The following is a 27,169-nucleotide window of genomic DNA, read 5'->3' on the forward strand; positions in this document are numbered from 1 at the left end:
ATATGTATAGATATATATATCAGAGCCAGGCAGGCAGGCAGTGTATTTGGCAGACTGCAGTGTATAATACATCACAAGAGGCTCCATTCCAGTTCTGTCTGCTGCTGCTCTTACAGATATTTGTAAAAATAGCCCCAGGTATCAGGGGGCAGGGATAATTATTTTTTTTTACCTTAATCCTGATTATTTGCTTAAAAAGTAATCCACAGAACACAGTTTTCTGCTCCATTTGTGTGTTGCCACAGCAGAATAGAGCCAGATTCTTTCCATATTACAGCGATAAAAATCCAGAAATTTTTAGTGAATGTGGAAAATATTGGCCTCCATTTAAATTTTGTTGCAGTGTGTTAGAGAAGTTATTGACACCAGGTTGCTGTGAAAAATAGTAACCTACAGTTACAGGCCAGCTATTTAAAACTGTGTTTTTCCGTCACACATATCACATATCACTGCGGTTCAAATCCAGCCATTTGTAGTGAATGTGGAAAATATTGTCCTCCATTTAAAATGGGCAAGGCGCGTGGCAAGGGATGGGGAAGTGGACGTGATGGTGATGGTGGATGCAGAGGACGAGGATGAGGCTGTGGGCAAGCTGAAATTGTGCCACAACAAACACCCACATCTTGTCGCTCGACCTTCCTGTCCCAATATATAGGGGACCGCAGAACACCACTATTGAGCACAGAGCAGTGTGAAAAGGTTATTGCTTGGATAGCAGATAATGCTTCCAGTCACTTAGCCACCACCACCCTGTCTTCCACACGGTCAAGTCTCAGTAGCCGTGAGTCTGGACTGCATATTCTTCACCCTCATCCTCCTTCCTCATACCATGCCGAGTGCCCGGAGACAACAGATCTCACACTTGAAGAGCTGTTCACTTTTCCATTTATAGATTCGGGCCTCTCGCCCGGTCAACTTGAAGCGGGGCAAGAGGAGATCGCATGTAGCGATGCCCAAATATTTGAGCTGCCACAGTCACACGAAGGCGACGATGGGAAACTGTCACATGAGGTGGATGGTGATGAGACACAATTGACAGAAAGTCAGGAAGAGGACTAGGGTGCGGAAGTGGAAGAAGAGGTGGTGGATAATATAGTAACTGACTCAACCTGGCAGGGGGACATACAGAGCGAGGACAGCAGCACACAGGGGGAGGGAAGCGTAGCACCACAACAGGCAGGAAGAAGCAGTGTGGTGGCCACAGACACAAGGCGGGAAAGTGTTCCTCATAACGCCAACACAACGAAAGTTGCCAGTACAACTGCTAGGTCTTCCTGAGGCTGGTTGTTTTTAAAGACTCTGTTGATAACCCCAAAAAGACCTTTTGCACCACCTGCCAGGCCAGCATCAGCAGGGGTAGCAAAACTACCAGCCTGACCACCACCAGCATGATCAGGCACATGGCAGCAAAGCACCCGACTAAGTGGGCCAAACCCCAGGGTTCAGCAACAGTGTCTGCGGGTGACATCACTGCTTGTTGCACTGTTGTGCGTGCACACCAATCCCCTTTCCATGGTGCGTGCCAAGATGCCTCCCGCTCTGCACCTGTCATTGAACACTCTCAACTAGCACCATCAGCAAGCACGTCCACATCCTTGTCCCTGCGCAGTGTTCAGTTGTCCCTACACCAGTCCTTGGAACGCAAGGTGTGCCGTCCCCGCATTACACAAGCACGTGTCCCACAACATTAGCCGTGCCCTTAACAATGCAGTTGCTGGGAAAGTTCACCTAACCACGGACACATGAACAAGTACTTGAAGGCAGGGACGGTACATCTCGCTGACGGCACACTGGGTTAACATAGTGGAAGCCGGAACCCTGTCGGACCTTGGGACGGAACACGTCCTCCCTACGCCGAGGATTGCGGGCCCTGAGTCAATCCGGGTTGCCCAAACATTCTACAGCTCCTGCACCTCATCCTTCTCCTCCTCCTCCACTTCAGCCTCCATCTCTGAAGTGACCACATCAGTCACAAGCTGGAAGCACTGCAACACTGTCTCAGCCAAGCGGCAACAGGCTGTACTGAAGCTAATATGCTTAGGTGACAAACCGCACAATGCTGAAGAGTTGTGGACAGCTTTCAAGAGCAGGCAGATCTGTGGCTGACTTCGCTGAACCTACAGCCAGGCATGGTCATGTGTGACAATGGCCAGAACCTGCTGGCGGCTCTGAGGCGAGCTCACACACGTACCATGCCTGGCCCATGTGCTTAACCTCGTGGTTCAGCGATTTCTCAAAACCTACCCGGATCTGTCGGATCTGCTTGTCAAAGTATGCCGCCTGTGTGCCATTTTAGAAAGTCAGCTACAGCTTCCACCGCTCTAGCCCTGCTTCAGCAGCGTTTGCAGCTTCTAGCTCACCGATTGATCTGCGATGTTCCCACGCATTGGAACTTCACATTTCAGACGTTGGGAAGGATTTGTGAGAAGAGGGCAGTTGTTGAGTACCAGCATCAACAAGGCCGTCGAAATTCAGGTCAGACTCCACACATAAAACCTCAGGAGTGGACATGGATGTCAGACATATATACCATCTTCCAAAACTTTGAGGACTCCACCAAGATGGTGAGCGGTGATGACACCATAATTAGCATCACCATCCCGCTTCTCTGTCTTCTGAAGCGCTCTCAATTAAAGAGGATGCATTGAAGGCGGAGCACGATGAGAAGGAGCAAGGAACCATACAGGGTGATTACACACAGCCCAACCTCTTCTCATCCCAACATGGATTGGGTGACAATGAGGAAGAGGAGGAGGAAGAACAGGAGCTAGTTTTCTGCGCTATAGACGGTACTACCTGCACAACTGTCATACTATCTGTTCAGCGTGGATGGCCTGAGGACAGGAAGGAGGAGGAAGAGGAGGAGGATGTGGAGGAGAGCATGGTCAGTCGTCCTCTTGGTGAGGACACGGAAGTCTTGCCTCTTTGCAGTCTGGTACACATGGCCGAGTTTATGTTATGCTGCCTTTACTGTGACCCTCGCGTTGTCCACATTTTGGGTGACAGTCATTACTGGTCGGTGACACTTCTAGACCCATGCTACAGGGAGAACTTTATGTCTCTTATTCCTTTGCAGGACAGGCCTAATAAAATGGGACAGTACCAGAAGGCCCTTGATGCGGAATTAGTGAAAAAATTCCCATCTGAAAACGCTGGTGGCAGAGGTCACAGTTCGTTGGACAACCACGGAATACAGGCGAGAGAGTCACAAATGCAATCTAGCTGAGGCAGAGGAACACTGTCAAAGTTCTGGGACAGTTTTCTCAGACCCTCCCATCACACAGGTCCTGAGGTGGAGGGGAACTCTCAGAAGGAGTGCAAAGTTTTGGAAGATGGTGAGGGAGTACCTTGCCGACCGTACCAACGTCCTCCATGATTCCTCTGTGCCTTATAATTATTGGGTATCTAAGCAGGACACGTGGCATGAACTGGCTCTCTATGCCTTGGAGGTCCTGGCCTGCCCTGCCTCTAGCATTTTGTCAGAGTGGGTTTTTAGTGCCGCCGGTGGAATTATAACCGATAGGTGCATCCGCCTGTCAACTGAAAATGCTGATAGGTTGACTCTTATAAAAATTAACAAGGGCTGGATTGGGCCTGACTTCTCAACACCACCGAATGATAGCAGTGTAACATAAACTCAAATACAGTGTCTTTTTTTGGGGAGATCTAACTCTATTCCCATGCACCTCTGTCTTCACACCCAGACATGGGTATGCGCTTCATGATTTTGTCTATTTGCTCTTGTCCTTCTCCTTCTCCGCATCCTCATCCTCCACCACCATATCACCATATCAATATATCTATATCTCTTGCAAGGGGCATTGGAGTTCCTCCAAATTTTTGGCAGCTGTTGCTTCACTGCATAGGCAAATACTATGGGAGACCCACTTCCTAATAATGGGAACATTGTTTTTAGGAGGCTCTCTGACCTTTATGTCTCTTGCAAGGGGCATTGGAGTTCCTCCAAATTTTTGACAGCCATTGCAGTCACTGCATAGGCTGCCATTACTGTGGCCCTGCTTTATGTGTCCTTAAATTGTTAGTGGGGTTTTTCCCAAATTTTGGCAGCCCTTGCAGTCACAGCATGGGCATTACCACTATAGGAGACCCGCTCCTTTATAATGGGAACATTTTTTTTATTTACTGAGACCCTCCTCTAGGTCTCTTGCGTCCACATTTTTGGCAACCCTTGCAGTCACTGCATACGCAATAACAGTATAGGAGACCCACTTGTTCATAATGGGAACAACGAAGCATAGCCGGCTGATGGCTCTCTAACAATAGCGAGGGCTGACTGCTGGTCCTTTAAGAATAGTAAGGGCCACCTGATGTCCCTATAAAAATAGGCTTTTCAGAATCTCTCCATCATAAATGAAACAGGATGTGTCTGATGATATCTCGCACACCACATGGCCAGATAAGGTTGTAAAATGTTAAAATTACATTTCCCAGTGAATGCATTTGTCTCGGTTGAAAGCAATGCAAAAGTGCAAAAACACATCAAAAACGCTACGTGTGAACATAGCCCAAGGTTTGGACTGTGGAAGAGTATTTTTGGTTTTGGTTATTTATTTTGCCTTATATAAAAGTCATTACCCTGGAAAGGATGTTCCTTAACATATTTCCCAGGAAAATCCATTTTGGTTTCGTTTTTGTATGTTTTATTGTGAGTCCATAAAAGAGGCGTAATACTCTGACAACGTTGTTGACAGTAGTGACCTGGGAGTCAGAAATGCTTCCAGGGGTCTTCCCCATGCTGTTCCCATGTCATTTGAGCACTATTCCCATCAATTTGGGCAATTTTAAGGCCCTCTGCAGACCGCCAATGCTCAATGCTCGAGTTTCCCATAGATTTACATTGGGTTGGTTACTCGGTCCGAGCACTCGAGCATTACAATTTGCTCAATCTGAACAATGAGTACCTGAGCATTTTAGTGCTCGCTCATCACTAGTTATAACCAATGATACTGTATTATGAGTCAATTACATTTAAAATTGCAAAATATTCGTATGAACAAGCAACTTTGCAGCTTAGCTGTTGTTATAAATCCTCTCCTTTCTCAAAAACAGTAGGATTTTTAATATTATAGGTATAAGTGGAATGCATAGGTGTGCATTCACACTGTGACCATTTAACAAGCAGAACCTAAGATAAAAACAAAATGAGCAAATACCCTGTAGTAAGTTTTTTAGGTTTTGGTTTAGTTTTTGGTACTTGTACTTGGTTCATTCTGCTTACATAGCTTTCCATGGCCAGGTGTCCTAACAGTCTGGACCCAGGTCCTGTTCTGCCCTTATCTACTTTTACGTCTGCTGACACATAGTGAGGTGAAGAGTTAGGTACTGTCCCGATTGGGTACACCTTGTTGTGGTGGGATGGCTTTTACGTTTTTCTGATCTAAACAGTGTTAACTAAATACCCTATGTTATTTACATGCAGTATTACTATTTATCTATGTATTACATGGCATTTGCTCATTTTGCTTTTATCTTAGATTCTTTTTAATATGATAGTTTACAGCCAAATGTCAAGGTTACCAGCCACCTTGCAGTCTCTGAGTGTCTGGCAAGGAGTGTGCACTGTTTGCAGGCTCTATGTTTCAAAGCCTGTTCACACACCTCTGTAGTTGGCCAAATTGCTACTAGCAGCCTGGGAAAGCGATCAGTTCAGACCAGAGCGCAGCCATGCCATTAGTCCGAAATATTACTCGTCAGTAGCGCACCCTCCCGGCAATCAAGAGACCAGGAAGCAGAAGAGCGGTTCGCTTCTGAGGACAGAAGATTAGAACACTCCTTTAACATCTTTTATTTGTTAATGTATCTGTATTTCAGTATACAGCTTTTATGTGTCTCCATGGTTACAGATGGCAAACAAACTCATGTGTAGCCTGATCCCGCAGTCATGTCTTACTCTTCTACACCTGCTCCACTTTCATTGTCTAAAGCACGAGTCAGATAAAAGGAAATGCCATAATGGAAAAAAAACACTAGAAAGTACTGAAATGGTTCATTTGGCTCAATGCCTAAAATTATACTATCACCGAGCAAGTACAGAGACAAAAGGGAAAGATTCCTACTTATTTTTAGTGGTCTGATCATTTGATGTATTAGATGATGTATTGCATGAAAATTGGCTTTGTGTGTCTGGCCTAGAAATGAGCGAAAGCAATGAATCATATGGGGAAAACTTTCTCAAAGTCAAGATGATGTCATCAGTATCAACTTAGGACTCAACTAGACTTTCATAGACATTGGTGTGGCATGTAGATTACGAATTGTGCAGGTCTGTTTAGATTATAAATTATTTCCAATTCTCCTTTGCAGATTATTTTTGAGGCTGTCTCTGTTAAAGACCATCCTGGATATATTGCTGTTGATGAAGTCCGCGTTCTGGCCCACCCATGCCGTAAGTATATTCAACAAACCTGATGACCATCTATGACTTGACAATGCACTATCCTATTGTTAGAACATGAAAATCCTAATCCTTCCTCAGGCGGCCATAGCTGTACATTAGTGTCATGCAACTATAAAAGCTTTGTCTAACCAACATATTTTTTTATCATTTCACTTCCTCTACATCCGTTTCTGTAAAGAGTTTTTCCACCATTTTAACATTGATGACCTATGCTTAGGATAGGTCATCAAAACCAGATTGATTGGGTCCAACACCCGGCACACCAAACAATTCATTGTTACCAAGGCTGGATGTAAACAGTGTGCGGAGCTAAACACTTTAGTGGCTGCTGCAGAGTACGGCACATCAGATTTAATAAATTAAAAGGGAGCTGAGCAATGGCTACTAAACAGTATGACAATGTGGTGGTGTTCAGTTCCTTACATCATTTACATTGGATCAAAAAAGCGGAAACACAAATGGTAATATGACCACAAAAAGAAACCAAAGTATAAAAATTAGAATCTTTATTACATTTTTATGGACAAGGTTAAAAAACTGTAGATCACACAGTACAAAATGGCATCACTGGTAGCAGGGGAGGACAAAACAAATCTAACAAAAGACAGTGTTAGTACATATAATCCACGGGCAGCATGTATCAGACACTGGCTGTATGATTTCAGCCATGCATGTTTGTTTCAGAAAAAAACTTACTTTAAAAGCAGCCGGGTAACAAGCCACAGTCGTGACTAGTTGGACAGGCAGGTATCCGATGGCTTTTTCCTGCCCACTTCCCTAGAGTGACAGGTCTCTCCCTATACATGCATGCAGAAGGAGACCCATCACTCCAGGGAAGTGGGCAGGAAAAAGCCACCAGAGATGCGCCTGTCCGACTAGTCACTAATGTGGCTTGATCCTCGGCTGCTTTTAAAGTATATTTTTTAGTCACTAATGCAGCTTGGTCCCCGGTGACTTTTAAAGTAGTGTTTCAGAGTCAACATATCTGGCTGAGATCATACGGTCAGTGTCTGATACATGCTGCCCTTGGACATACAGTCAGTGTCTGATACATGCTGCCCTTGGATTTGGCAGCATGTACCAGCTGTCAGGTTCCCTTTAAATCTCCTGATCCTTAGCAAGTGAGTGGGCTTTTTTTAATGTAATGTAAGGGTTGAGTGCTCGGACCAATCATATGATTTCCACTAATGTAGCCCCCTTCTGCCTCTCACAGCACACACTAATGTAGAAATACTGCAGCTGCACCCACTCCTCCTAGCCTATGGTTGTGTTAAATTAATTATCGGGGAGAAAGTTACTGAAATGTATCAATCACCTGCAGGGAGTTAATAGCCAGATAGACGCTACTTTGCCATATTAAAAGAAAAATAACAGTTTCATATATTCATATATTCCACTGATTTATGCAAATTAAAAAGTAAAAAAAAACAACAAACTTCTCAGTATTTCAACCTTTTTCAGTGTAGCATAAACTTTTGTTGCCCCATAGACACTATGTAGTAAAACATCTCCAAGACATCATTATCCTCCATCTAATTGTCCTTTATGCTTGTGCTCAACTGTCTATAAATACTACACACTTCTCTGTTTTTCGTTTCCTGCTGAATATCACGCTGTGTTCTGTCTCCTGCTAATTTAAGTCCTGCTTTATGTTTTCTAACATCTTATACCCATAATATCTGCACAAATACAGAATTGAGGTATGACTCTAAGGAATATCAAATATTGTAGGGAACAGAGACTTCCCCAGTGATTGTAAATGAGCAGTCAAGGTAAATCATTTTTCCCCCAAAAAAATTGATTCGCGCTGAAACACAGATATTCCAATTGCTCTGATAATACATGTATAATGCTCTGAGGTCTCCTAGGACTGTATCCAACCCCTTTCAAGCTCTGTAACACAAACACCGCCTTAGTAATGTCAAAATGACCTCCGCCCAAATGGCAGTGGGTGACTTATGGTAAACGATTTTCACTGCAGTTTAGTCACACACTATCTGTACATTATATTAAGAGTTTTTGGAGCCTTTTCTTGCTATTTCTATTGCTAACTGCTGTGACATTCATTCACTTAAAAGATCCATCCCAAAATGGTTGTTGCACTGCATTTCCTGCCTTGACTTTTATACAGGCTAGAATATGCTGTGTTATGCAATGTAATGGTTCAACTTTACTATGTGATGTGATAGTTGCAAGGTATTATTGGAAAGCCCGGCTAGTTATGCCAAAGATCATTTGAGCCATTTTTGGCTAATACACTCTTCTATATTGTGTGAAATTGCATTGCTCAAATTCGAGAGGTCCAGTGAATTTTCTAAAATTTGACACAAATATGGTTCACATCAAACTGATTCGCTCATGTCTACTAGTTTTTTTGCATTTCACAACAGTTTTAGGAGAACAAGTGAGGTAGGAAAATGAAATTCTTTTGAGCAAGACAGGAATTCTGGAGGAAGAGTCACTCCGAGTGGGCAGGACATGAACAAGCAAGGGTGTACTTATAGGAGATGCAGAGGTAGATGCAGAGGTAGCAGCTGCATTTGGATTCTGGGGCAGCCAGTGCATAGAGGATCAAAGACCCATTTATGATATAAGAAGACACCAAATACAATATATTGCACATGATAGACTGTGTGTATATCTAAATGAAAAGCAGCAGCACTGGAAAACTGAAATAGGGGGTGCACACCTCAATGTACTTGATCCTGTAATTACCAACAAAAAATAAGGAGAGAGCGGCAGCACACCCAGTGAAATTATTCATTTATTAACCTTGCAATGTTTCAGCTCCAATGCATTCTTCCTAAGCACTGCCCAAAATATTTTCTTATATGTAAATGAGCTGCTCAGGACTATGGGCCGGATACTGATCTGCAAGAGAATCTGTCTCCAGAGATTATTATAAATAAAAGTGGGCATTACAAGTGTGAGACATGTAACTAACACAGAACAGGAGAACTGAACTTTGTCTTCTTGCAAACACATTTGCTGCAGCTCTCACAGCTCTGCTGTATTGTAATGATATTGCTACACTGTCTGCCTGTGAGATGGAAGCTGAAGCTGAGAGGAACCTGCAGATGTGTCAGGTATAATCACACACAGCTCTGCAGAGAACAGGAGAGCAGAGAGCGGCCATCACACATCACAGTGGTAACCATTACATATTAAACTGGTAATGAGCCCTTTCATATATAATAAGCTCTGGAGACAGATTCTCATACAGATCAGTGTCCGGCCCATAGTCCTGAGCAGCTCATTTACATATAAGAAAAACATTCTATGGATTTCTCTGGAATAATATGATCCCAGATATTAAGATATTATTTTATTCATTTACCTATGACTTACATGCCTATATAGTGTAGGAGGCAGAGACGCCGATCCCTTCACCGCCGATGTCCCGGTCTGGCGTCCTCCTGCTCCTCTCCTGCGTCTGCCCGGGGTGCGCACACCGCGCACAGTTCCCCAGGCACTGTGCTTAGGGCACGCGTGCGTGCGCTCCCTCCCTCTTAAAGGGGCCGTGATCGCCGTCCTAAAGAGTCCCCGGCCAATGGCCGGAGGACTTCCCCCTATATAAGGCATCTCCTCCAAAATGGAGGTGCCTGTGCAAGATTGTTGTTTGTGTGCTAACACTCTCCTCAGTCCTCAAGTTCCAGTACTATCAGCCGTGCCCGCCTGTCTGTCTATTAGCCGTACCCACCAGCCTATCTATCAGCCGTGCCTGCCTGTCTGTCTATCAGCCGTGCCCTCCAGCCTGTCTATCAGCTGTGCCCACCAGCCTGTCTACCAGCCGGGCCCGCCAGCCTGTCTATCAGCCGTGCCTGCCAGCCTGTCTATCTGCCGTGCCCACCAGCCTGCCTATCAGCTGTGCCTGTCTACCCGCATCACCTGCCTGTCTACCAGCCGTGCTCATCCGCTGTGCCTGTCGGCCTCGGCCATCAGTCCCGTGGGAGTCACCTGCTCTCACACAAGGTCGGTCCCAGAGTGGCACCTGGTTCACCTTCCCGGTCCCTCCTTGGTTCACGGAGTCGACAAAGCCGCCGTGTGCCCAGGGTCAGTCCGGGTAGGCACTTAGTTACGCCCCTCTGGTCCCTCCTTGTATCACAGCACAGAGGTTCCACCACCCGGATCCGTAACATATAGACAGTTTAGGAGGGTTTAACCAACTGACAGATTCCATTAAGTTAGGCCTCTAGGAATTTGTGGCTGATGTACTCAATCCTGCTACACAGTCATGTGCCCGCCGCTGGTCCGGACAGTGCTCACAATTCATAGTGCATGCAATATGAGGATTCACAAGTCTGCAGTGACATAGAGTGACTGCAGATTTGTAGCGTTAGGCTGGACAACCCCTTTAACTCTAACTGCTACTATGTTAAAATGGAAAGCATCACAAAGCAGCTTAAGGGAGCTCAAATAGGTTGCTATATCAAGGTACTGAGTGAGTTAACTCCAGAAAAAATAATATCTCATGAAATCTTCTATGAAAACAGTGTCTCTCATTATTTTCATGTTTCAGTCTCATGGCATAAGATTCAGTGTCTTAATAAGACTGCAGTGATGCAGCGGCGTCTATTAGGGCCTTGGGAGAGGGGATTTCTCGGCATTTGGAATACCCTTCATTCTGAAGGATATGTGTGATACACAAGCTTATCTCAACCATAGTTGAGGCTCGGAGACTTATAATAATAGTTTGCTCCAACAGCGGAGACAGATTTACAGACCTAATCTAGGCATGTTTGTGCGTTAGCTGTTCAAAGCAAAAGTCCCTTGTGCCTGTTTATTACTAAAAGTTGAAAGATACAAATCTTGTTGTCTGTGTTCTAGCAAACAAAAGGGCCATGTAATATTTTCCAGGGCTTGAAACAAGGGAGCGTAACATTTTCTATTTATATTAGGAAATAGGCATTTTAAAAATAAATGAGAATTGTTTTAGGAAGATATGTTTACAAGCCTGTGTAGCCTCAAGCCTCAAGACACACAGTGTATCTAATGGACTAATGCCAATGTATTAGCAATAGGCCATGGTCAAGGACACGGACACAGCATGTATGTGGCCTTATTGGGAAAGTGTCATGCCCAAATGGACATATCATATAGGATTATGCAGTCGAAGGTGTGGTATAATACCAGATACCATTTAACACACCAGATTACAACCATCCAAATTATTTGTTTGAATTAATTGAAATCTGTCACCAGGTTTTTGCTACTCCATCTGAGAGCAGCATAATGTAGGGGCAGAGACCCTGATTACAGCGATGTGTCACTTACTAGGCTGCATGTTGTATTTTTTATAAAATCACTGTTTTCTCTGCTGTTGAGCTCTGTATAACTCCAACTACACCACTTATTGGCAGCTTTATGAGTGCACTGTGCATAGGCAGAAAACTGCCAATTATCGGTGTGGGCAGGACTATACTAAGTTCATGAATATGGAGGACTACATGGCAGCTGATTTAATAGTCCTCTATTGATAATCTCCTGCTGATAAAATTGTGATTTTCTCAAAACCACAACAAACATTCCAGTAAGTGACACATTGCTGGAATGAGGGTCTCTGCCAGTACATTATGCTGCTCTCAGATTAGGTGGCAAAGCCTGGTTCCGTTTAAATATTCTAGGTAATCAAATTTCACACTCCCACTTATGAGCAAGGTTATAGCTCCACTCAGAATGGTGATATAAGGACTAATAATCCACCTGATAGACACATTGATATAAAAGTAACAAATACTCTTGTAAAATCATTTTTGATTGAGGTTACAATGGAGGTTTATATTAAAGCAATCTGCTGCATGCCAAACACTATGGCCCCAATTAGTTAAGAATGGAGTTTTGTTCTCAAGTCCTAATGAAAGGAGCACTGGAGTAAGATATGCCACATTTATCAATGGTGTGTGCCCCTAATGAATTTGATGGATCATACAACTGCCATGCACCTCGGCCATAAATGTTATTCCAGGCAGGTGCTGGCATGCATTTCTAGCATAGTTTATGGCAACTTTTGTGGTGTAAATTATTATAAATTTGTTAGTCTGGTTTCGCTATACACCTTTTCAGATCAGCTCCTCCTACTTTTCTAAAAGTTGGTGGAACTAACCAAGATTGGTGTAAAAATGCCAAAAGTTTGCAAATTTTTGTGCAACTTCGAGTTGCGCAAAAATTGAGTTACATTTCAAGAAATTTTATTCCAGAATTCTAGTGAAAACTGTTTGATGGATCGGGGTCTATGTTAGGGGAGTTGATGGGATGGCCTGGCAAAATACAGTATTTACCTTAAGGGCTCGCTCACACTTGCAATTAAATCGCACGAGTGCAATCCGATAAAAAAATCCCAATGTTAAACTATGGGGCAGCTCACATCTGCGATTATTTTCTCATGCTGATACGGCATGCAGAAACAATCTCAGCATGCTGCGAATGGCAGCGAGAATCAGATCACATGCACCCATGTAAGTCTATGGGTGCGTTTGAAACATCGCACTGGACTCGGATGTCACCCGACTGCAGTGCAATCCTAGCGGACGCCGGCAGCAGAGATGGAGAAATTACTTTTTCTGTCTCCTCCGCACCTGTGCTGTGATTCTCTCATGCGAGAGGATCGGAGCACAGAGCACTGATACTTGGCTCATGGTCGCAGCTGAGCAGGAGCCGAGTGTCATTAGCATATCACATCGGATGCTATACTCTAGTGTGACTCCGGCCTCAGGCTTATTCACACTATCAGTATTTCATCAGTATTTTACCTCAGTATTCGTAAACCAGGAGTGGCTGATAAATACAGAATTGGTGACGTGTTTCTATTATACTTTTCCTCTGATTATTCCTCTCCTGATTTTGGCTTACAAATACTGAGGTAAAAAACTGATCACATATTGAACATGTGAACGAGCCCTAAGGCTTATTCACGCATTCACTATTTGGTCAGTATTTTGTATCAGTATTTAATCAGTATGTGTAAGCCAAAACCAGGAGTGGAACAATCAGTGGAAAACTATTATTGAAAAATTGGCACCTGTTCTGTGGTTTTGACACTCTCCTAGTTTTGGCTTACAAATACTGATGAAATACTTATCAAAACTTCTGATGTGTGAATAAAGCCTAAATCATTTTTGCCAGGAGGTAGTAATGCAACAAACCACTCTGCACTATCCAAGGTACTAAGATACAGGGATGGGGCATTGAAATGAATGTGCAGAAGGTCTGCCAGAGTGATCAGTTGAATTCATTGGGCTGAAAGCGTAGACTTGTGCACCCAACCTATGCCATCGCTTTTACATCAATGTCACAAGAGTTCAACTGGGAAACACAAAAACAATTTTCTTTTGAATTACCAAATAATAGTAGTAATAACTTTCTCTACCCACCACTACTTGGCTCTGGTAATGATTTTCAGGAACGTTCCAGCCTCTGTTTGTCATGTAACAGTACATTACGGAAATGACCAGGTCATAAGTTCTCACATATGGCTTTATTGCATTGTACGGTAGGAAGATGTGAAAAATAAAAGCTACGGTATATATCCAGATGTCTGTATTTACGGTGCGTGTCCTCGTATGTGTAGAAGAAACAGATAAGAGGCATGTCCCTGACATTTCTATGAAAGCCTTTGCTTTTCTCTGATCTTTTTATAGTTGCCTTGAAATTGTGCCAGGCACTCACAGAGTGAGCAGTAATTCTCTGCCTGTAGCTCATTTAGGAGGCTGTGCAGACAGCAGCTATATGTTTAGTCTGCTAATAACTAAACTCAGGAAACTGTTTGCTTGTTACTTTAAAAGTCCCCACACTAATGTTGTGATATTTTTTTCTTTGTGTTCAGGGAACGCTCCCCATTTTCTGCGATTGCAAAATGTGGAGGTGAATGTTGGACAGAATGCCACATTTCAGTGCATCGCTGGAGGGAAATGGTCTCAACATGATAAGCTGTGGCTGCAGGTATGAAAGATAATTAGTAAGATCAGGACATGAAGATCTAGTGTGGCTTCAATATATACAACTTATAGTAGATGCAAGAAAATCTATGTGACCTAGGGGTCATTTGCGTGGGCCGACCTGGGGCACCAAGTGATCACCGATTAGTTCCTTCAATACACATTGAATTATCTGTAATAGATCGTTGAGTGCTCAAAAGCTGCCATTGTTCTCGACAGCAATAAGACAAGATTCCTGTAGCATATAATCATTATTTAGGTTAGGGAGTAGGGTCTAGCATCCTCCCATAGAGAAATAATACCACAAAATTAAGCGGTATTGAAAAAGCAACAAGCAAAACGCGCGTCGGGGCAGTACTGATGGGTTCAACTATATCCTCCCTCGCCATGGGTAAGCAACACCACTTTTAAGCTAATCCTTTTGTCTTACTTTATGTCTATGACCATTTGGCCCTCTACTATATATGGTTTTCTGAGACTGGCTGTATAGGTGTAGTACATCCTGAGTGCTGCCTTGAGTTTATTTTGATGATCTCCATCTTTTTTCCTCCTTATTTGACACATTTGCTTTTAATGGTAATTATTTTTAAAGTGAATTTTTTTCAATAAATGATTCTTTTAACTTCATTGGTGGTTTATGGTTACTCCATTTTTTCCTTTGTTTTATCCATTGTTCTCAACAGCATGATTCCTGTTTACACAGGACAATGTGCTAACAAAAATGATAATCTTTAGTGCAGCACAAAAGATAACTTTACCCAAGGAACAAGCGTTTTGCTTGTTTACCAGAAAATTGGAGTTTAGACTGCAATATTATTGTGAAATGAGCGTTCCAAGGAACGTGCGTTTACGACGAACTTGCAGTGTAAATGCCTTCATTCTTTTTAACTAGATGAACCTGTGCTAGGGTCCCCTTACCCCAATACCACTGAAATATTAGCAAGTGGGTCTAATGGTTACACAAGATGAAAGGGATGTTGAAGAAAGCCTCCATACTTTTAATTGTTTGGCACACTGACGAGCAAAGATGCCCCAAATTTAGTAAGATGTACAGTCTTCTGTTTTTTAAGACTAGTGTGTAAAACATCAGTCTTATTAGATTAACCCCATAATTTTAAGATCATAAAATAATTTATCACTGGTGGAAACGCCTCTATGGATATTGCCATTGATAATGCATATCCCAAGTCACGCATTCGCAGTAGAGAAGTGGCTGAATATCTGCTGCCACCTCTCTCCTGAAGTCCAGGAACATAGAACATTGAATGTGAATAGTTGCCACATTTCAAGTCTCTGTGTAAAAGTTTGATCCTCAATAAGGTATGTGATGGTTTACACTATATATCTAAATTTAAGAGTCAGCAAGAATCTGGTCTATATCACAGAACATGGCTGAATTGGCTTTTTACCATTTCTCCTTTAGTAGGTAGCAATTTTGATTTCAAGTTTACAGAAATAAAAAGTGGATTAGACAAGCTGCCCTTACCTTCCTGCTGTCAGCTGCGGTGTGACTGATTGTGAGCCTTTATCTCTGTTCTGCAGCAATGGAACGGACGCGACACTGGTCTCATGGTAACTCGCGTGGTAAATCACAGACGCTTCTCTGCCACAGTCAACGTCGGAGACACTTCTCAGCGAAGTATAAGCAAGTATCGTTGTGTATTAAGATCAGCTGGAGGTTCTGGGGTGTCCAACTATGCAGAGCTCATTGTTAAAGGTGGGTATCGAAGAACTCAACATTATTCTCATTATAAGGATACATTTTCTTTATGTGAAGATATTAAATGCCATATTATTAGTATATTATACTTCTCAATTGTTTTGCTTTTTTACAAACTAATTACATTTAGTGTCTTAAATTTAATTCTCATTAAACTAAAATGTGTAAGGAGAGAAAACAGAAGTGACCACCTCACATCAAACAGGAAAGGAAAGCAAACATGATTATTTTATATCCCTTACAGGAAAAATATATCTTGTTCCATGTTAGCTGGTAGAGAGAGTCCTCAGTGGTTGATACCTTTTAATGGCTAATTGAAAAGATGGTAACGAATTGCAAGCTTTCGAGACTACTCAGGCCTCTTCATCAGGCATAGAGTAACACAAAATCTGAAGAGTCACATATTTATACACAACAGGACATAAAATAGTGCAGTAATAAGATGAGCGATGTGAAGCAGAACTTTAAAATTGTGAAGGGGGGGATTTTTGGCAGTAAATATTGGTAAGAGAAGAAATAGTTCAACTTCGCGAGTAGATTATTCTTTATTTAAATGAAATCCATACACAGGACATGGACAGTCAAGATGACAGGTGAATTTGCGTTAGTATAACGCTCGCATCAACGCGTTTCAGGTGAACACTCACACTAAAATCCGCTCATGTTCCCACTGAGAACCAAAATCTAACTTTTTTTTCTCCAGAAACACCAGAAATACTTCAAGGAAATTCAAATAAGCAATAAATAGACTGCCTTGGTTGGGTTTGAACCCATAGTTAGACTCACAGTTATAGGGGGTACGGAACTTGAGGGAACCCAAAGGCCTCTCTACTACTAGTATTACAAATTGTACATGATAGATAGAGGTCATATGACAGATTTTGTATTGGGGCCCAGATTCCAAGTGCTTACTATCCCACCCATCAATATAGTGTCAGACTAAAGATACAATAGGATACAGAACCTATAGGTGATGTTGTCTTTGTTGAGTTGTCTGCTGCTTTCAGAAAACCTCCTCATCCCTAATTAGTCATGGAATAGCCCTTTTATTTCTTATTTGCAGTTAACATTAAAATTCCAATTTACTTGTAGAAACGAACAATGGTAAATGTGAATTCTAGATCCAGTTCATAAAGTTGTAATCTAACTATTACTCTCCTTTACAAGTGATGTCCCACTGGTGCTCTTGACATACTTACAATATTGTTTTTTTTCTACATTTCCCCTCTACAGAATAATTCTCAATGTATCTCACTGTACATTGATTCTTCTCTTTAAGAGGAATTTGTCTTTACTTGGTGTTAAGCATTTACTTCTATCTATAGAATTCCCTTTCTTACACTGGCTCCTACTGAGCATCACCTAGATCTACATTTCTCCTGGTTGTCTCCTACTGCTCTGTCTCTCTGGGACCCTGTTGTCTTTATTTTAGACAGTGTTTGTGTCCCAGCAGGTATCTAGAAACCTTCATCCCTCCTGCTGCTTTCTCACTTCCATCTTGAATATCCAACTGTGTGTTATTATTATTGTCTTCATTTTTTCACAGCCCTCCTATGGTCTTTTAGATTTAATCTAACACTTCAGTCCTGGCAATGTTGATCACAGGTAGAGAGGATTGGTAATAGATTTACCTAGAGATTAGTAAAAATTGTATTATGTTAGTTACAGACAGCAGAGCATTAAACAGGTCTTCAAGACTAAAACATTAATCAAGCCTTAAGATAGGCTACAATTGTTTCATTAATGTCAAACCACTGGGACCTGACCTACCCTAGCCGCAAAATGACAGTAAGTAGCAAGCAGAGCCACAAGAGGTAGCCTAGAGGTGTACTCTGTTATCGCTGGCACTCTCATGGAGAATGAATGAAGTGCAAGTGCCCATGTTCGATATCCGCTCCATGTAGATGGGGCTCTGTAGAGTCCCATTCTCTGGATGAGTAGGAGTCCCAGATGTGGGACACCCATTAATCACGTAGTTGTCCCCCCACCCTATAGAGATAGTAAACTTCCAAACTTGGTGCAAACCGTTTACATTTTGTAATAGGATATTGGACCCATTTTCAACCCTCATACAGATTAGTTATTCAAATCGATTTATTTTCCGTTCATGGCTCATCCACTGGACAAGTAGGACTTGTAGCACCTATTCTCTCATTGCCCACATCCTTTTTAAACTGTAAGCTTGCCAACACAGTCCAACACATTTAGTATTATTTTACATTATTAAAGAACCTGTCAGTTTTATTTTACTACTGAAACTATTAGCATGGCTGTATAAGTCCTTGTGCAAAAAATAAAAATAATACCTGTTTCTAAAGTGCCACGGTTGAGAAATCGAGCTTTAACACGTAACTGACATTTTTTTTTTAATCTAACCATCCTCAGGGCATTGCAAAGATCTGATTTTATTGTAAGAAATTGCATTATATTATTTTGCCTTCTTGTCTCCCAAACACTGCGTTGTTTCAGTTCACGTTTCTTTAGAAGCTCCTTTCAACTGCTGCTCAGCAAAATTCATTCATATTCAAACGATCAGAGTAAGGAACTTTACATCTCTGAGCCTCTCTGCATCACTTCCCGCACCCCACTCAGGCAGGGAAATTTTTGTTCTCTGATTTTGTGAATATATTATTTGGATCTGCCGATTAGCCGTTGAAAAAAGCTTCTACAAATGCAAAAAAACTGGACATTAACACAGCACCCTGGAGCTTAGCATTTGAGAGGTAAGGTACCGGTAGTAAAATAAGATAATGAATTATTTGACAAAAATTCATAACGGTGCAATGTCTGAGGGTAATTAAACAAAAATAAAGTTTAATTACTCTTTTAAGTTATATGCAAATTAGCCTGGAAGTGCATTGGGTGTGTGTCACTACACCCAGAAGGCATTAACAAGCCCCCAATGAATTATTTCACATTTGAATTCAAAACTTGACTTCTCATCACAAGCTTGCGGAATTTCTAGAAAGCTGGTATCATTTTTATTGTTGTAATAGGACCTTTACAGCTATTCCACTAGTTTCAGTACTGATATTGTCCCTATAGGTTCTCTTTACTATTTATATTTGTTCATTATTTGCAAGCTTTGTGAAATGTGTTGGCATTATATGATACTTCCCCAAGCTCATATAAAAAAAAATATGACTAAAGATTGCCCAATAGGTTTTTCCATAGGATTTTTCTCCACATTATCTGGCATTTTCAGCATAATATTGTGTACAACCTTTGAAAAAAATAATACAGACCAATATAATTAGCTTGTATAATGCGGTCCAGAGTCTTTTCTCTGCCTGAAATGCATCTCCTTTACTGTTCTTTGCACACATTATTACACTTTCCTTCTATAACAAGTCAAATACACTCTCCCAGAGGAATACCATATTGCTCTATTATACGACGGATATAAATAAATCATTAGCTATGTCCAAATAAGACGCAGCCCTTTAAAGCATGGCAATTTGGGAGTCATATAATAGGTTCCCAGATGCCCAGTATAGGGTATAATTAGTCTCCTGGTTTCAAGATTTACAGATAAGGGGATTGTCCATTTTATCTTTATTTTAACAAATGTGTTGGGGATTTGATTTTATATGTAGGTATATATAGGTATTAAAGGTTCTTCTTCTTCTCCTTTGTAAAACATCTCCTGTTTGCTAGTGCCGCCCTCTTCACAGGTTGTATATTTCTTGTATAGAAAATATCGGTTGACGGAGTAGCATGTGATCAAACCTGCCAATCAACCTGAACACAACAGTCTTCAACACTGTGCATAGCAAAGATGTTTTTCCTTTGAAGGAGGATGGCCTGATCTGATCACATTCACCCCCAATAATTGCCATTTTGAGAACAGGAGAACTGTGCAATCTGTGAAGAGAGCTGCACTAAAAGGATAAGTTGTAAGACTTATATATTACTTATATAATAAGTCCCACAACATCATGACCACTAAACATCTGTCAAAATAAAGGGGGCAATCCCCTTTAGTTTGGTTGACTCACATGCTCGAAAATTATTTTATTGAGACCTTATGTTCTTATGTTGATTTCTTATTCGAATGAATGGCCAGCCACGTAATACATAGAACGATGAGTCCTTTTGTATAATATCAGAGGACTGCATTCATTATGACCACATACCTTCAAGTAGGTTATTCTCAATATTTGTATTAAGCACCACACAGCTCTCCGGTCTCTTCACTTCCTTGTTTCTAGGGCTGTGGGGTACTTTTTCTTGAGTGACTGTTCTGGTTCAGTAGCTGTCCTTCTATTGAGCTTAAAATGCTAATGTGACACATTCAAGTCAGTCAATGACTTATTCTGAAGTCTACACTGTTGTGACCATATTTGCTTATACAGATAGCAGGGCATTTGAACAAATGAATGGATCAAGTGAGAAGTGGTTAGGAGAACTGGTGTTGCTTGAGATTTTACAGGTCTGAGAGGGAGGTGAGCAGCTAATTACTGTATAGAAATCAGTGGGCTTCAGAGAGCTGACTAGGATCTCAAGAGTTAACTCAGCCTAGAATGTAACTACCACACACATTGAACCAGGCTCTGGTGATCAATCTCCTTTGCAATGAACCGTAAACAATGTATGACAAATGCTCTCATAGCAGGAGAACTTCAGCACATAGAAAAAACAAGTCTTTTGCAAACTTGCTTACTGTCATGCTGGCTAACTAACTAAAGCTATTTAATAACATTAGAATATCCCTTTAATAGTACATTTTGAAAAGAGATATTTTCATGATGAGCATTGGATTTTTTCTTAAAGATTTGCCTGTGTTTACTTGGTACCATAAATGAAAAGCATAATCATCCGTCAGATTTATCATGCTAGTTGTGAATTCATTCATATTCAGCTTGCAGAACTGTGTCACCGTCCACCTCTATGAGTTATGCAGCCATTTTATCTGGGTATGAATAATTATGAGTTAAACAGTTAGATGCTAAGTAGATAGAAAATAGGAGCGTGCTTTATCATACGCAGTACAGTCAACCAGGAGAAGACTTGTAGAGCAGCTTCCTGATTTATTAATAGAAAAATAGACATGTGAGGCTGAGTTATGTGATGAGATGTTTCATGGATATATTAACATATAAGCTTTAATATATACTAGAAGTTGTGAAAGAGTCAATTTGTCTCATCTGTGATACAGTGACAGTCTTTGAAGGATCGTTAGCCGCTAGGAAGGTTCTTCCACTTTACAGAGCTTGGCCATGTGGAAATCCCCTGGGATAAAGTTAGGATCTGTGAACTTGCTCTTAATTTTGAGACCCCGAGGTGGGGCCACAGCTGGGACAAAGAGACAGACGTCACTCAGCCCCAACAAGATATTATCACATGACAAACAGTTTCTTTCTCTCATTAAGTTCTAAAAAAAAAAAAACGTCAAAATTATGGGCGGTATCACAATATTGTGCCATATGGAACTCTAGCTACGAGAATACAAGAAGTGAAATAGAAGAGACGCAGGCAATACAACTCTTTTCTGCTAGGTACTAACTCTGTAATACTAGGTCAGGGTGGAAATAACCAGGAAAATCCAAGCAAGCAATAGGATTCTAGATTTCTTCCCGATATCAACTTATCGTATCTGGTACTGCAGTATGAGGGCCACATACACTTGTTTCTCTCCAAGACAGCTACCCTGTGGGAGAAAAATTGGAGGTAGTCCTTTGATAAGGAAGGACAGTAAAAATGTAAGATTTGGAGTTCATGTAGCTGATGCATAATAAAGAGTTGTTTTGTCATTTGTTTCTTTACGTCATTCATTTAAAGGTATATTTTATGAAGAGAACAAATTAAAACAATAAATTAAGGCTGGTCAGGCAGGTCAAGCGAAACTTTAGAACGCCTAAAATTAAATACTATAGCCAGGGAAGCAGCAGTTGGCCATACATTTCTCCTGCAACAGTCATAATACAAAACAAATGGACAACCATCTAATAAACTACAGATTGAGTTAAGCTGTTTTTTACTGGCTTGTGGTCTCTAATAGGACAAATAGAAAAAAGTGGTCTTCATAATTATAGAGGCTTGGCCATATAGTAGTTGTCATATAGAATAACAGTTTACTTGACACAAGTGGCAAGTGTCAAATCTTCTATGAGGAATATTACCCCTTTTCAACTATATGACATACATTTATGTCACATGGGCACAGGAGGTGTATGAAGCAAACTTGGTAACTGAGCTCCCACCATGCCCAGCAGAAGCCAGCTGTGTCAAACAGATGGCATCTGCCTTTAACAGCAGCAACTGAAGTGAGCTCCGATTACTGCTGCTTAACCACATAAATGCTGCTGTCAATCACTGACATCAGCAGTTAAATGGCAGTGTTGCAGTGTGTGCTTGCAACAGCTTATGTCAGTATCCCCACAATGTAATAATAGGGTGTCAATGAGCTACCAGGGCATTCACGGGAGGGGAGGTCCTTGACAGTCATTTTAATCCTTCCACAAAGCCTAGTCTGTGGCTGGGCATCATAGGAGAACTTCAGTTTAGTATAGGAATATAATATAAGTGTTTTCTGCAGTGTGCTTAGAGGTTCCACCTGAATCACCCTAAAAACATGATTCAGATGGATGCTTGATGGGACCATAGATTGCAATGACATGAGCGGTGTTTAATGTCTGAACTTGTCTGTTAATTCAGAAACGTAAAGTGGTTTAGACAGAACCCCCAAACGCACTATAGACAACTTAGTGTGAACAAATGATCACAGGTTCCCTAAGGCGACCAGAAAATAAGGTAAAAATTGAAATAGAAACTGTTTAAAAAATAAAAAAAATATATAGCTTAAAGCGCACCTGTCAGCAGGATTGTGCTCAGTAAACCGCATACACTGTCAGGTGGGCTACATTACACTGATTAAAATGATACCTTGGTTGATGAAATCCGTCCAGTGTAATCCTTGCTTTCAGTTTCAGTGAACGATCAGTGACCTGTCATAAGAGCATACAGATGGATATGTAAGCAGAGCACCAGATAGAGCCCACCCCACAGGTCGCCTCAAAGCATGAGCATATCATTATCTCCAAACTGAAAGTAAAGATTACACAACAACCACAATAATGGCACCCACCTGACAGTGTATGTAGTTTACTGAGCACAATCCTGCTAACAGGTGTGCTTTAAAATCACTTCCCTTTTCCCAGTCAAAAAAAAACAAAGAAATAAAAAAAGTAAAATATAAGCATATTTGGTATTGTCATGTCCATAAAAGTCAGACCTTAAGAATCATATTGACAAGTAATTTTTACTGCATGTTAAAAGCCATAAAAACAAACTTGTATTTTTTTCCTGTTTTTTGGTACATTACATTATAAAGTAAATAGTGTTATTCAAAACTAAAACTCAACCTGTAAAAAAACAAGCCTTTATGCAGTATAGGGATCGGAAAAAAAAGCTATGACTTTTGGAAGAAGGGGAGGAAGAAAGTGCAAAAATTAGAAAAATCGCTTTTCGTGAAGGGGTTAATAGATTAAATTAATCTATCACACTTGTCCTATGAAGTCATTCAACCAATAAAGATGAGATCTGCAGGCCCTTTTGTTAAAGTTTAATTTATTGCTGGCGTTATAAATGTTAGGCATGAATTCCTCTATCTGTACTCAATCACGGATGAAGACAATGCTCCAGTAAAAAGGAAGGTGTACAAGTCTGATTAAACCATTCTTCATTTGTAGAAGATGAGAATCATACATAATATAATGCCAGATTATTAAGATTTGTATTGCTATTATGTAAAAAATCACCACATCATGCCCACTACCTACAATATATTACTAAGCCCATCTAAATCTAAATTCATTACTTGGTGACACAAAACATAATTGTTCCATTTACTCTTAAAGGGGAACCTGATGTGTGCAGAAACACTATGTATCTGCAGATATAGGGGTAACCTACAGATGAACAGCATTTTAAACCTGTTTAGGCAGCTATAGGGAGAAAAGTTATATTCTGCCAGTTACCGCTCACTCCAGGCACATGGACATTGTAGGGAGAGGTTACAGTCACTGCTCACTATACAGTGACCACACTATAATCACTCTCTGGCACATTGATTGACAGCTAGTTGTGTACACACATTGCACTCACACTGAAGAGCAGGCTGTCAATCAAAGTGCCGAGGGGGGTGATTACAGTGCGCTTTCTGTGTAGTGAGCAGTGACGGAAATCACTCCCCTGCACTGCCCCGATGATTGGACAGAGCAGTTACAAGGAGAATAAAACTTCATTTTCTCCCTTTAGCCAGACAAACTGGATTTAAACACAATTTATCTTCAGATTACCTCTATATCAGCAGCTAAATTGCATCTCTGGACATGTCAGAGTCCATTTAGGAAATACAGAGGATATTCCCCTTCCCCTTACTAGTCCTTTAAGTACATAGAATGAATATTAGACTGCCTTAGGAATTGGGACCTATACCAAAAAAAGGGTTTTCTCACAGTTACTTTTTTCTAGCTGGATTCCTTTTTATCGATTGACTATATGAAGCAGTGCGCCTGTTTTTTTTTATTCACACCTGCTAAATTACTGCACCTAGTTGCCAAAAGTTTTCAGGTTCTCACCACTTTTATTATTTTTTCATATTCACAATAAATTAGGTTAAAATTTTTATCCTCTTAGGATATTAAAATCATCATATTATATAACACTGTGTACTACTTACAATTGCTAATTTTGCCTTTCGGCCCAGCTAATTCTTCTCTTTTCTCTGCTCTATGTAGAAACAGGAAGTATCTTGTCCCTGCATGACTCATTCCCTTCTTCAACTCCTGACCTAGCTGTTCCATTCCATTCCATTCATAGACTTTTACAGTGATGACTCATGAGTCATGACTTGTGCAGAGAAAATTGACTTCCTGTTTCTACATAGAGCTTAGAAGGATTCAGCTATTCAGTTTTTAATCATGTGATGTCATAGACCTAATGGAAAACAGAACAATTAACTGGGTAGAAGGGCAAAATGAGCAATTATAAGTACACATTGCTATATGATGCCTGCAACAAATTAAAATGATAAAAACTTTAATCCCTTTACCCCCCAAGGTGGTTTGCACGTTAATGACCAGGATATTTTTTACAATTCTGACCACTGTCATATTATGAGGTAAGAACTCTGGAACGCTTCAACGGATCCCCCTGATTCTGAGATTGTTTTTTCGTGACATATTGTTCTACATGATAGTGGTAAAATTTCTTCAATATTACTTGCGTTTAGCAGTGAAAAAACAGACATTTGGCAAAAATTTTGAAAATTTAGCAATTTTCAAACTTTGAATTTTCATGCCCTTTAATCAGAGAGATTTGTCACACAAAATAGTTAAGAAATAACATTTCCCACATGTCTACTTTACATTTTTTTTGTTAGGAAGTTATAAGGGTTAAAAGTTGACCAGCGATTTCTCATTTTTCCAACAAAATTTACTAAACCATTTTTTAGGGACCACATCACATTTGAAGTGACTTTGAGGGGCCTTTATGACGGAAAATACCGAAAAGTGACACCATTCTAAAAACTGCACCCTCAAGGTGCTCAAAACCACATTCAAGAAGTTTATTCACCCTTCAGGTGCTTTACAGGAATTTTTGTGGGAAAAAAAAGGAACATTTAACTTTTTTTACAAAAATTATTATTTTGTTATTTAGACCCCAATTTTTCTATTTTTGCAAGGGTAACAGGAAAAAATTGACCTCAAAATTTGTTGTGCAATTTTTCCTGAGCACGCCAATACCCCATATGTGGAGAAAAAACACTGTTGGGGCGCACGGCAGGGCTCGTGAGGGAAGGAGCACCATTTGACTTTTTGAATGTAAAATTTGCTTGAATCCTTAGTGGTCGTTATTTTGCGTTTGGAGAGCCCCTGATGTGCCTAAACAGTGGAAACCCCCCACAAATTACACCATTTTGGAAACTAGACCCCTCAGAGAACTATCTAGATGTGTGGTGAACACCTTGAACTCCCAGGTCTACGCAGAAGTTAATAACTTTGAGCCGTAAAAATAAAATTTTCACATTTTTCCCACAAAAATGTTTTTCAGCCCCCAATTTTGCATTTTCATAAGGGCAACAGGAGAAATTGCACCATACCATTTGTTGTGCAATTTCTCCTGAGTAAGCCGATACTTTGACTTTTTGAATGTAAAATTTGCTTGAATAATTAGCAGACGCCATGTTGCGTTTGGAGAGCCCTGATGTGCCTAAACAGTGAAAAAAAAACAGAAGTGACCCCATTTTGGAAACCAGACCCCTCAAGGATTTTATCAAGGGGTATAGTGAACATTTTGAACCCAAAGGTACGACACAGAATTTGATAACATTAGGTCGTCATATTGAATTAGTCTTGAGCGCAAGTGCTCGCTACTTGAGTTTGCATCGGTTACTTGGGTATGCACCATGTATCGCGGGTGCTCAAGTGACATGCTCGAGGCCCCGCATGTTTCACGGTTATTAGACACACAAAAAAAAAAACCTTGCGGGGATCGCTCGTGCATTACAGGCAATCGCCGCGAGGTTTTTTTGGCTGTATAACAGCTGCAAAACATATTGGGCGGAGACTCAAGCTTGTCAAGTCTCCATATTGTCGTCATTTTTTTTTCTTTCCTTTTGAAAAAATCCCAACCCCAACACAACCCTAACCCCAACCCTAATATAACCCCAACCCAAATACAACCCAAACCCTATCACAACCCCAACCCTAACCGTAGCCCAACCCCAACCCTAGCCCTAGAATAATCCTAGCCCTAGCACAACCCTAACCCTAGCACAACCCTAACCCTAGCACAACCCCAACCCTAGCCCAACCCTAACCCTAGCCCTAGCACAAGCCTAGCCCTAGCAAAACCCTAAACCTAGCACAACCCTAACCCTAGCACAACCCCAACCCTAACCCTAGCCCAACCCCAACCCTAGCCCAACCCTAACCCTAGCCCTAGCACAACCCTAACCCTAGCACAACCCTAACCCTAGCACAACCCCAACCCTAGACCAACCAGAACCCTATCCCTAGCACAAGCCTAGCCCTAGCACAACCCTAAACCTAGCACAACCCTAACCCTAGCACAACCCCAACCCTAACCCTA

General features: G+C 41.2%; 1 protein-coding gene across 4 annotated transcripts in view; it reads left to right on the top strand.

Moving 5' to 3' along the window:
• Positions 1–27,169, top strand: part of PTPRT (protein tyrosine phosphatase receptor type T) — a 526,727-nt gene that overhangs the window by 224,295 nt on the left and 275,263 nt on the right. For all 4 annotated transcript variants that reach the window (XM_073683800.1, XM_073683802.1, XM_073683803.1 and 1 more), the window contains 3 exons: positions 6,325–6,406; positions 14,241–14,356; positions 15,895–16,069. In XM_073683800.1, coding sequence (XP_073539901.1) covers positions 6,325–6,406; positions 14,241–14,356; positions 15,895–16,069 — 373 coding nt within the window. The remainder of the gene's footprint in view (positions 1–6,324; positions 6,407–14,240; positions 14,357–15,894; positions 16,070–27,169) is intronic.

The sequence above is a fragment of the Phyllobates terribilis genome, unplaced genomic scaffold (assembly GCF_046119375.1).
Source record: "Phyllobates terribilis strain yellow unplaced genomic scaffold, ASM4611937v1 Scaffold_5__5_contigs__length_657084704, whole genome shotgun sequence".
Classification (NCBI taxonomy): Eukaryota; Metazoa; Chordata; class Amphibia; order Anura; family Dendrobatidae; genus Phyllobates; species Phyllobates terribilis.